General features: G+C 36.7%; 1 protein-coding gene across 2 annotated transcripts; it reads right to left on the reverse strand.

Moving 5' to 3' along the window:
* Positions 1-5202, reverse strand: LOC112024033 (probable methyltransferase PMT9). 2 transcript variants are annotated; one of them, XM_065763186.1, is made up of 9 exons: positions 4618-4723; positions 4442-4489; positions 4079-4243; positions 3803-3985; positions 3029-3623; positions 1718-1830; positions 1377-1597; positions 889-1230; positions 1-520 (listed from the first exon to the last, which is right to left on the reverse strand). In XM_065763186.1, the coding sequence occupies exons 3-8, from the start codon at positions 4154-4156 to the stop codon at positions 915-917; spliced, it is 1506 nt and encodes a 501-aa protein (XP_065619258.1). In that variant the 5' UTR covers positions 4157-4243; positions 4442-4489; positions 4618-4723; the 3' UTR covers positions 1-520; positions 889-914. The 2 variants fall into 2 exon arrangements, with proteins under 2 accessions (XP_065619258.1, XP_023912442.1); XM_024056674.2 differs by lacking the exon at positions 4442-4489 and having other exon boundaries at positions 4618-5202.
* Positions 5203-10983: the final 5781 nt, after the last annotated feature.

Consider the following 10983-nt stretch of genomic DNA (forward strand, 5'->3'; position numbering starts at 1 on the left):
TGCAATTAAAAACTCAAATTTCATAAATCATATTGCTCAATATCAATTTTTTAAAATCTAATTCTGATAATAGTATGGTCCATATACTCCATAGTCTCTTCGGTTGGAGCCATGGATTAAGTAATTCACACAGGATATATGAAAGAATAAATCAAGGTTATAAGTCATATGAGGAGTATTTATAGGCTTATATAACAATTTCCAGATTAATTTTGGCAATAATTTTAATCATGAAAACTCACATCCCAATAAATATAAAATAAATTATCTAGCTTACGCAGGTATGCTTCTACTTGTCATGGATAGTAATGGTTGTCACTGTTTACAGCTACGTGTCTCTGTATGGTTGCACATTCTGCAAACGGATTGTTTCTATATATGCCATGGTCCCATTTTCACCTCGAGGCAAATTAAGTAGTGGTCGCAAAGAGCAACTGAAAGCAATTTCCATGCTCCCGGCACTGCAAACTTTCTGTTCGGTTGTGGCTTAGATGCTCCCAAAAAGTGCAGACTCACATGCCTTGTAAAAAGGAAATAACTTCATCAGAAAGTAAATTTGCACTCAATAGATTAAACCATTTTCTTTGTTTCACCAATCCAAAGTTGTATTTAGTAAGAAACAGCAAAACTCTTGATTTACATACATCATCTTCCAATAATGTTTCATAATCTGACTGTTCAAAATTGAAAATTTGTTATCAAATAATTGTTCAGAATATTATATATTTTCAATTCTTAACCCATCCTAATTTGCTAATGTACACGTGTAATGCAAATGAACTGGCATAAAAATTTCACATGATGATCTAAAGATATGAGCAAGTGACTTGGAGATCATGACCAAACAACTGTCATGTGCTCGAAGAAATAGAAATGCAGAGCACACACCTGGCTGGCTGGACGCACAAAAGAATTTACATTTTCATAATTCCGTCATCCCACAACTTTTTTCTTGCAATCAAAACTCTTTCTTCAGTCGAGGAGAGAGCATCAACCCTTGGTTCTACTTCTGATACCCAGCCATCCCACCTTAAGGCAGTCAGAAATTTCCGAATATAGTTAATGGTTGAGGGTTTGTCTCTAATGATGACAAAACCATCTGGCCGTAGAATTCGATCCATTTCAATTAGTAGATCTTCTACACCACACCCACGCTTATCAATATCTGAAAATAATGTCCAGGCATGCAGAAGATCATACGTCCGTGGATATGTAGAAAATGCTTCACACCTACAAAAGACAAATTTGTGAAACTGACAGTAAAATCTCAAAAACAGGAAAAGTTGAAGCAACATAGAAAAAAAAATGTTATGCTTCCTGTACACAATATTAGATACAAACATAGTTCCATGTATGATGGGAATTTAAAGACATACCAGTCATGAACAGTTCCAATTAAGCCTCGATCATATATAATCTTTAATCTGGCAAATGCATTGACAGGAGCAACATTCATCACCCAGACATCTTTATCACTAAGGGCAGCAGCAAACCCACCAAGATTTGAGTTCATATCCATGACATTTCTGATGGAATTCTTCTGGATAACAGACTTCATCTGCTTCCAGTATTCAGTCACTCTAAAATGCCAAATGCTCTGCATTATATAAACTTCTAATTCATATAAGGTTGAACATCACTCATAAAGAAAACAAACAGAAAACCAGCAAAAACTGACAGTATCATGCAGCAATCAATTGTAATTTGAGAAACATACAGTGTCCTCTTGAAATTCCTCACGTCTCACACCAATTTCTTCCAGGCGAGGTGGTGCAGCAGAAAGTCTTTGTGGCCAAGGAACTAGTCCGCTTCCCTTTTCCTTGTGCATCTCTGTTTTATCAAAAAAAGTACTAGAAGTTTAAGAACAAAGAAGTAAATGAAAAACCAAAATCCCCACCAGAACAACATAAACTGTTAACACAGAATGAATAGCCAAAATACACTGTATTAACCTATCTGCCTTTAGGGGGTAAAAAGGGAGGAGGTGAAAAAGGATAACAATCAGCATTTTCAGCAAAACAAAATGAAAACCTGAGGATCCTGACCAAAGAAGTAAGCTAGTATTTCTAATTGTGTTTGCGTCTGCCTCACTTTTGATTGGAAGGATTTCAACTATTTGTGAACGCTATCCAGCCACTCATTGAAAATTAAAACTTATATCTATTTAATGAGATTATCAGCACTACTAGCAATCTTTTTTAACACAAATTCCTAAGACCTGCATATCACCTCATAAAGAGAAAAATGCAAGCAGAGGTCCTAGCCATGACTTCAGAATCAGATAATCGGAAAGAAATAACATAAACTGCCTGATGTCTATGAGCTAAGCATTAACACTGAAGGTCAACACGGAATTTCTACAGCCTACCACGTCATGTTTTCTGAAGTGCAGTGCATTTCAAAGTCAAATCACACATAGAATTGGATTCTCATAGAAAATATGAGACAAAGCAAATTCATGGAGAATCATGCATTTATAAATATAATTTCATAATTAATCACCTTCTCTTGGTGAATTAAATTTGTCTACAGTATGCTAGTCACAGTAATATATCTCATTCACTGTTACAAAATCAATGATTAGAGAGCTAACTGATGTAGTTGTGTATCTGATTCACATACATTGCCAGGAAGCTATCAATGTCACCAACCTCTTGCTTTTTACAGTATGTTAGTCACAGTAATATATTTCATTCATTGTTGTGAGATCAATAATTAGAGAGCTAACAGATGCAGTTGTGTATCTAATTCAGATGCATTGCCAGGAAGCTATCTATGTCACCAATAGCTTCAAATACATTTTCACCATGTAACCCCATTTCACAGAGTGGTGGAAATCCTTCAGGTTCTAAATTTCTAATTCACAAAATTAAACTAGTTTCACTATAGTACCCAAAAGCATCAAAGTCACTGAACATTAAATGTAATGCATACCTATACAAATGCTAGATTATGAGAAAAAGACAACAATTCCACCAACCACCACAAACATCAATGCATTGGCAGGTTATATATTAATGCTACTTACTCTTAGAGTATGGGGAGATGCATGCCTTCATGGACACATTCCAAGTTGCATCTGGGTCATCATCAGAACTGCACAAAGAGGGCAATGTCCCACGTTCTCTCTTTAAGTAACAGCCATTCGTCAATGGCTTTGCCCATATAACAGTCTGGTCTTGCTTTACAACAAGTCTCCAGCACATTCTTCTAAGAAGATTGCACATAGCATTCCAGATCTTCCGATTTTCTAAATCATGTGCATATGCTTCAGGAGAAGAGTATACAAAATACCCTCCTGGTCTTAGTAATCTGTCAAGTTCTAATAAAAGAATTCCATCTCTTTGAAGCCAATCAATTCGACATCGTGAACAATGAGCCAGTTCAAATGATCTACTCGGATAAGGAAGTCTTTTTGTTGCCAAGACACCAAGAGTTGCTGGAATTCCTCTCTCTAGTGCAAATTGTATTTGATTCTCATGTACATCATTAGGAGCAAGAGACACAGCTATAATGTTGAGGGGAAGAAGATAGGCTCCAAAACTTGCAACACCACAACCCACATCAAGAACATTTCGAATATTTCCGCCATTGTGGAGTTTATCACCAGAAAACTTAAGCATCTATACCAATATATTCATAGAATTAACATTAAAAAAAAGTCACTTGGATTACATAACGCTTCATTAATTACCAATTTATAAGATTCAAAACAAATTTACGAAAACGATATGAAATTACCATTGAGAATTAAAATGTTATTAATGGGACTCAAGTAAACAGCCTTGAGAGTAACATATACCTTAGCAAGAGCAATGATGTACTTATCAGCTCCATCGTGGAAATGAGTACCTCCACCGGGAAAATTTATCTTGTCCCCATTAACAACCATCCAATTCTGATCTGATTTCTCTTGTGCAAGATGTGTGTGGGGTATATTTGCCTTCCACACTTCGTCCCTACTTGCCGGCCATCTAATAGGGATCTGAAACACTAGTAACAAATTTTGTCGGAATCAAGAACTAAAAATGAACCCAATCTAAACAATACTTCTACATGAACAATGCCAGCCACCAACCTTGTAACCAGATGGGGGTGGAACCAGACAGTTATACCGACGCGCTGGAGGCGGGCAATGACGCTCATAGTGCTCCATTAACGACAAATTCAGCTTCAATTTCAGTTGGTAGATAAGGTTCCTATCTAAACAAGGTATCAACTCTGAAAACCTCAAATCACAGATCTGAAACAACATCATTTAAACCATTAAAAAAAACACACACACACACACTTTAACAATACCCTTTTGCAGCACAACCCAAAAACAAAAATCAATTGAAACAATTAGTTGCATTTACTTATGCTGCTTTCCCAAGTCCCAAATCAAAAAATTATGAACAGCAGTATTAGGCTAATGCACTAATGCTACTTATTCTTGTACCTATTGCCATTAATTGCATATGGGGTTTCTTATTTCTCACATGAAAGCCTACAAATTATTCACAAACAGTTCAATTAATACAATTTGCAGCAAAGAATTACAAATTTTTTCACAAACCCATTAACTAAAAAGTGCAAAAATTGAAATTAAACATAAAAATCGAAAGCATTACGTACAGGGATGCTTCTGGGGGCCTCAGGATTTAGGTCCTGGACTTGAAGGAAATCATCGACATCATGGGTTTGGAGAACCGGGTCGGATCCGAGGAATCCGGAAGCTTCTTGGTCGGATCTACGCGATCCCGGAGCTAAAAAAGATACGAGGTACAAGCAGACAAGACCGAGAAACACGATGAGTCCGATGAGAAAGTAGTTGAGTAGCTTGGTGGTGGAACTTTGCTCGGCCTTGTGCTTCATTTTTCTTTTTTCTTTTTCTTTTTTTGGGATCCGACCCGAACTTAGTTTAGACTTTGGAACATAAACATAGTACTCAAACCCTTTTTAGTATTTAGCTCGCAGAGTTTAAGGAGAGTGAGAGGTCAAGACACTAGAACTGTACCTATTTGCCTATGCTGGAGTTTTCGCGGGAGAGAGAGAGAGATGCAGATTGGGTGTGTAGGGACTGGTTCTTGGGTACACCGTTGATTTGCCTTTGCGGTCACGGCATCAACGCATTTCCCGAGTTTGATTGTTTAAGTGTTGACTTCTACACCCAATAGACGACGTAGAGTACAACTTTTCGCATACTCGATCGACTTTATTGTTGTTTTACTACTTTGTATGTTGTTCAATACTTGAAATTGGGTCAGATTAGGGACAGAGTTACTGCATGTTGAAATAATGATATATGCCTATTTTTAAATATGCGATATATCATCTGATCGCACCAAATGCATTAAACCTAAACCAAGTTCTTTGAAATTCAATTAAAAATCTTAATTTATATGAAAAAAATATCATTTATAAATTATTATTATCCTTTTTTTAAGAATATTTACATTGCTTCTTTTTTCCTTCTCAAAAAAAAAAAAAAACATTGCATTTTTTTCCCCTTGTCGGTGTTTATAGCTATTTTAGATTCTAATTATTCTTTCTGTAGTTCGTTTTTTAGATGTAGAGAGTGAAATTTTAAACCGATCGCAAATTACCAAAATATACTATCAAACCTATGTATTACATTAAAATGACTAATTACATTGTATCATGTGTTACATTATGAGTCTCACCATTGTTATTCTTAGACTAGTAGATATTTGCCAAGTGACACTATGAATGAAAATTATAAAGAATGTTCAAGAGCCAATTATGTGCCAAAATTTTAATTTAAACGGACACAAATGTTTTAATCACATATTACCACTAGTAGTTAACCCATGTGATGCACTAGAATAGCTACTGAATGAGTTTTAGGGAAGAAAAAAAAAATCATTATTTTTGAGTTGGAGTAGCAAGTAAAAATTCATGAAGTTTAAAAAAAACAAAAAAAATATATATTAAAAGAAATAGTACAAAGTTTTATTAGATAGGTAGAAGAAGCAATATTGTTTTATTTATTAATTTTTGTGGGAAGAAATAAGAGACAAAATGTTTCATCTCTAGTTTAGTTTGTATTGTATATAAAAGATATAAGTTGTAATATATATGCCAACAAGTGCCTATTAAAAGGTCATAACCCTTTAAATTTGATATATCAAAATGTGCTTACTAAAAGGTCATAACCACTCAAATTTGATATACTAAAAGGTGTCTATTGAAATGTCATAACCCTTCATATTGGATATATCAAAAAATGTCTATTAACTGAAAAAAAAATAAAAATATTTGCTTATTAAATGAAAAGATGTCTATTGGCCGAAAAGGTGCCTATTAAATGAAAATGTGTCTATTGATCGTAAAGGTATCTATTGAATGAAAATATGTCTATTGACATAAAACGTGTTTATTGAAAAGTAAAAATGCACAACTGCTCAATGTTTTTTTAATGTATACATAATATTAATTTATGTAGTCATGTATGGTGTGTTTAAATATATACTTAAATGTTTATTTAAGTATACATTTAAAAACGTCATGTGTCAAACGCTATTTAAATTATGACATGCGTTGCTAATAAATTAAAAAAAAAAAAAATCATCTGTTCTTAACACTTTTATAAATGTAGGCATTCATCACTCTCGTATTGTTGCTATTGCAGTTGCTTTTGAGAGTTATTTGTTTTCCTTTGACTGCCTTCTCTTTATATTTATGTGAGAGAGAGAGAGAGAGAGAGAGAGCTTCCTCGATGAGGATGGCTTCAAATTGCAAAGCAGATTTTTTTTTTTTTTAATCCAAATAAATTTATGAAAAGAAAAATATTGGATCAATTAGCATAGGTAGCATGCTTACGTATCACTTGATGAACTCATCAACAAGTACATTAACAGAATAGGTGTCAAGTCAAACAAATCCTTAACGTAAAAAAAAGGGGAACATAATTTTTACAATTTATGGGGAAAATCAAGATTATCCCAAACTAATTAGGGGCGCAATCTACACTTTAGTTTTTAATAAGTATAAGTTTTGCTGCAGTACACATTTTGTTTATATTTTAAATTGTTTAATAGTACCATTATACACTATCAATGGCAGAGTTAGTAATTTATCTTTGGGGGCTATATATATATATATATATATACTTTTTTTTTTTTGGTGGGTATGAAAAGTAATATATGTACTATAAACAAAAGTGTATTTAATTAAAATTAAAAGGAAAATGTGTTATACACAAAAGTGTATTTAATTAAAATTAAAAGGAATATATATATATATATATAAAGCAATGAAAAGTAAACTAAAAATAAATCAAAACAAAGCAAATGTAAAGTACCTGGGAAAGAGTTAAAAACAAGTGGTCAGCTAGGGGCATAGAGCACTGCATAGTCAGGGGATAAGGGGCTCATGGTACGAAAACTTCAATCTCTTACTCTTTCTTGTCTAGTTTAGTCACACAGTATATAACTTTTACTTTTAAACAAACTACAGCAGCAGTGGGAGAGAGGAAAAGGAAATAACTAAAAAGAAAATGCAAAAATCTAAAACTAACCCTCTTACTTTCAACATTTTTCATTTCAATCCTCTAACTTTAAGTTTTGTCATTTCAGTCCTTTAACTTTCAATTGTTGTCAATTCGGTATTCTGTTAACCATCTGTTAACTGTCTCCATTAAATGAGCAAAACGACGTTATTTTGGCTCTCCTTTTTTTCGTAATTAAAAGAGATTAAAAAACTTTTATTTAAAAAAAAAAAAAAAAAAAAAAGTTAGGGGAATGACGTCATTCCCCTTACCTGAAATCAAAACACAATTCATGGCTCTCCTTTTTTTCGTAATTAAAAGAGATTAAAAAACTTTTATTTAAAAAAAAAAAAAAAAAAAAAAGTTAGGGGAATGACGTCATTCCCCTTACCTGAAATCAAAACACAATTCCTACCTAATCATCCACCACCACTTCTCCTCTACAAACTGATATCCAACCATTACCTCTATACATACATATATCCACCTCAAGTCATTACACCTCAGTGTCTCATCCATACAAACACTACACTAGAAGCTTACTAGGAAAATGGCTAGAGTCTTATCTCTGTTCACTTTTCTTGGTTGGGTTCTTCTCAAAGATCTTATTAATAGCAAGCACTTGCCCATTGCTCTTCTTGAACTTCTTCAGCTTCCTCAAAAAATACTAGAACTTGGACTTGGCAGTAACCTCATTCGTGGCCCAGAGCTTCATGCAGTAAATCGTAGGGTGCTCAATGGATTTGGTGGGCAAAGCATGCTCAACAACTTGGTACTGGTGGAACCTAAAAGTAACCATTTCTGATAACAAGCTGAGATCTCTGAAGCCACTCTCTCGCCCTCTCTCACTCAGTGTGTATAAAGAAGTCTCTGTTCACTTTTCTTTTCCTTGGATTTCTTAGCTTAATTTATTTTCCAACTAAAGCTGCCATAAAGGAGTACCAATTTGATGTGAGAAACTTTACACGATTTGTGTTCTGATTAGGTAGGAATTGTGTTTTGATTTTAGGTAAGGGGAACAACGTCGTTCCCCTAAATGTTTTTTTATTATTATTTAATAACAGTTTTGTGCGCACCAAAAGCGCACCCCAGAACGGGCTTAGAGGGCCGACTCACTCTTGGGCTCACAATATATTTATAACGTGGGCTTTGGATTTCCTACTTTGGGTGATTCTAGCCAAGAGACCCAATGATTTCTCTTGAGCCTCAATATTATTTCCCTCTCACTCACTCTAATACTCTCAGCTCTCTAGTTTCTCCAAAGCCCCTTCAACAACCCCTTCCCTTCCTTAGTTTCGCATATTTATAGTCAAGGATTAGTGGAAGAATCATGATTACCCTTATGGCTAGTGGAAGAAGTGGTCCAATGTTATTATCGTTAGGTGGATGTTTAGTTGGGAATGGGGTGCGATAAAAGTGGCATTGGAACTAGATCCTGTCTCAGGAGGAAGATGCTCGACGGTGGCACCACTAAAGACATTACCGGGCACCCGTGATGCAGTCTTCCCGAGCAGTTGAACTTGTTGAAAATTAGACTTGCCAAGCATATTTCCAGCCGTGGATTAACGAGCCAATATTCCAACGACTAGCCAATAGGTTTTGGGCTAGACATGAGGCCATAAGGTATGCATCTGTATCCTTAGTGGGCCTTAAGCCCAGCTTCTGACAGGGGTATTAGTAACCGCGGGCCATTCAGCAGAGTTTGGGCCCAAGGTCCAAATGGCCCTGGGGGCCCGATACCATACATTAGCCCTCCTTTGATTCGTGCTTGGTGCCTAGGGACAAATCAAGGAACACAAGCCAGTTGCTATCCGGGAAACCCAATCGGTATGCATTGGATGGTTGAGAGGTTAATTAATGTGCCCTCAAAAGACGTGTTGTATCTGATGGTTGGTTCAGCCGTCATCATTACCTGACGATTCACGAACCAAGGCAGTGTGCGTGTGACAGTTGTGATGGGACTCATAGAGTTTCCTACTCCTTATTTATTGGGTGGCATTTATTCTCTTCCTTCTGGCTCTTATAAATACTTCAGTCTGAATCACTCTTTCATTTTTTCACTCTTCACTTTTTGAGTTTTCTCTTCTGCCATGCATTCGTCTGCGCCCTTATTCATCAACCCAAAGTCTCTTTCTTCCCTAAAGCCCAAAGTAAATCCTCTACCTCCTTCTGTTACTTCAGTTTCTTTCTTTGAATTTCTTCCTTCAAATTTAGAGTTTAGGATGGGTTACGCTTACCTTTTGAATACTGAGGTGTCCTTAGCCACCTTTAGGCAAAACTTTAATATTCCCAATGATGTGGAGGTGGCGTACTACCATAAAAGTGAAATGATCTCCACAAAGGGGACAATACTGCTTTCTTCCCTTTAATGTCGATTCTGGAGGGCAAGGTTAGGTTCCCCATGGACCTGCTTTTAATCAATGCCCTTAGGTACTATGGGTTGTGCCCCGACCAACTTCCTCTCAATTTTTACTGGGTAGTTAATTGTGTCAGTAGGTTAAATCAACTGTTCGGTTTACAATTAGACCACTATGACATAAACCACATATACAGTTTGTGTGGGAATAAAAGAACTAATTATTACTTAAAGGTTAGAGATATGAGAGCACGGCTTATCTCGTGCCTGCCTGACTCTAATAGGAATTTTGCCTGGGAGTTCGTCTGTGTGCGCGATAATTGGTTTGCCAGTGAAATCCCCTGCCCCCTTTCACGGCGCGAAGTGGGTTCGTACCAATCTATAACTTGTTTGTAATTTTACTTATGGTTATTTTACATGTTTAAATACTGACTTACTGTAGTTTTGTTGCAGAAGGCAAATTATTTACTCAGGATATTAGGGTTGTCCACGTCAGGGACCTGAACTTCATGCTTAGGTTTGAAATTTTTGTTCATACAGACGGGCAGCTCCGAGCATCACACCTCATACTCAGTTGCACCCCCATGTACAAGACTTGGCAACCTTTCAGTTAAGCCCTTACAGTTGACAGCCCACTGTTATCTTATATTAACGTCTGACACGCCAATTTCCTCCCCCTTTCATTAACAACCGGCGAAGCCCAAGATTAAGGTCCTCAATACACTGCTGCTGAGGACCTTGCCCTGGTCAGGGACAAGTCAGCCGAATGTGTATCCCGAGCTCTCAGGGAGTAGGGACACGTTCTCGTCGAAGGGAAGGAAGGCCAAGACCAAGCGGCCCAAACCCAAGCAGCTGAACCAGACGAAGCCAAGACTATTCAGGGCTAAGAAATGGTGACCCAAAGGAAGATGACTGTTGGTCGGTTCATTCCCAACTCTCAACCCTCTACCCAGCCTCAAGGCAGGGCCCACGCTCCCCCTCCCCCTACTGCTTGTCGTCCTAAAAAGAAATAGAAGCTTGGGAATCCTCCAAACCAAGGCTCCCGGCGATGCTTCCACAAAGACCCCCCCGAGGGGGGATTACAATCCGAGAACTAGAGGGTGATCCCCAGCCACTGGTCAAGGGTCGCAAGGAT

The sequence above is a fragment of the Quercus suber genome, unplaced genomic scaffold (genome assembly GCF_002906115.3).
Source record: "Quercus suber isolate HL8 unplaced genomic scaffold, Cork oak 2.0 scaffold_496, whole genome shotgun sequence".
NCBI lineage: Eukaryota > Viridiplantae > Streptophyta > Magnoliopsida > Fagales > Fagaceae > Quercus > Quercus suber.

Bases quoted from the DNA above. Each gene is read 5' to 3' on its own strand.
- LOC112024033 (XM_024056674.2), bottom strand. From the start codon at position 4,857: ATGAAGCACAAGGCCGAGCAAAGTTCCACCACCAAGCTACTCAACTAC. The intron at 3,986-4,078 runs GTTGGTGGCTGG...CTAGTGTTTCAG, and splicing joins CACCCCCATCTGGTTACAAG to ATCCCTATTAGATGGCCGGC. The intron at 3,624-3,802 runs GTATATGTTACT...ATATTGGTATAG, and splicing joins ACATCATTGCTCTTGCTAAG to ATGCTTAAGTTTTCTGGTGA.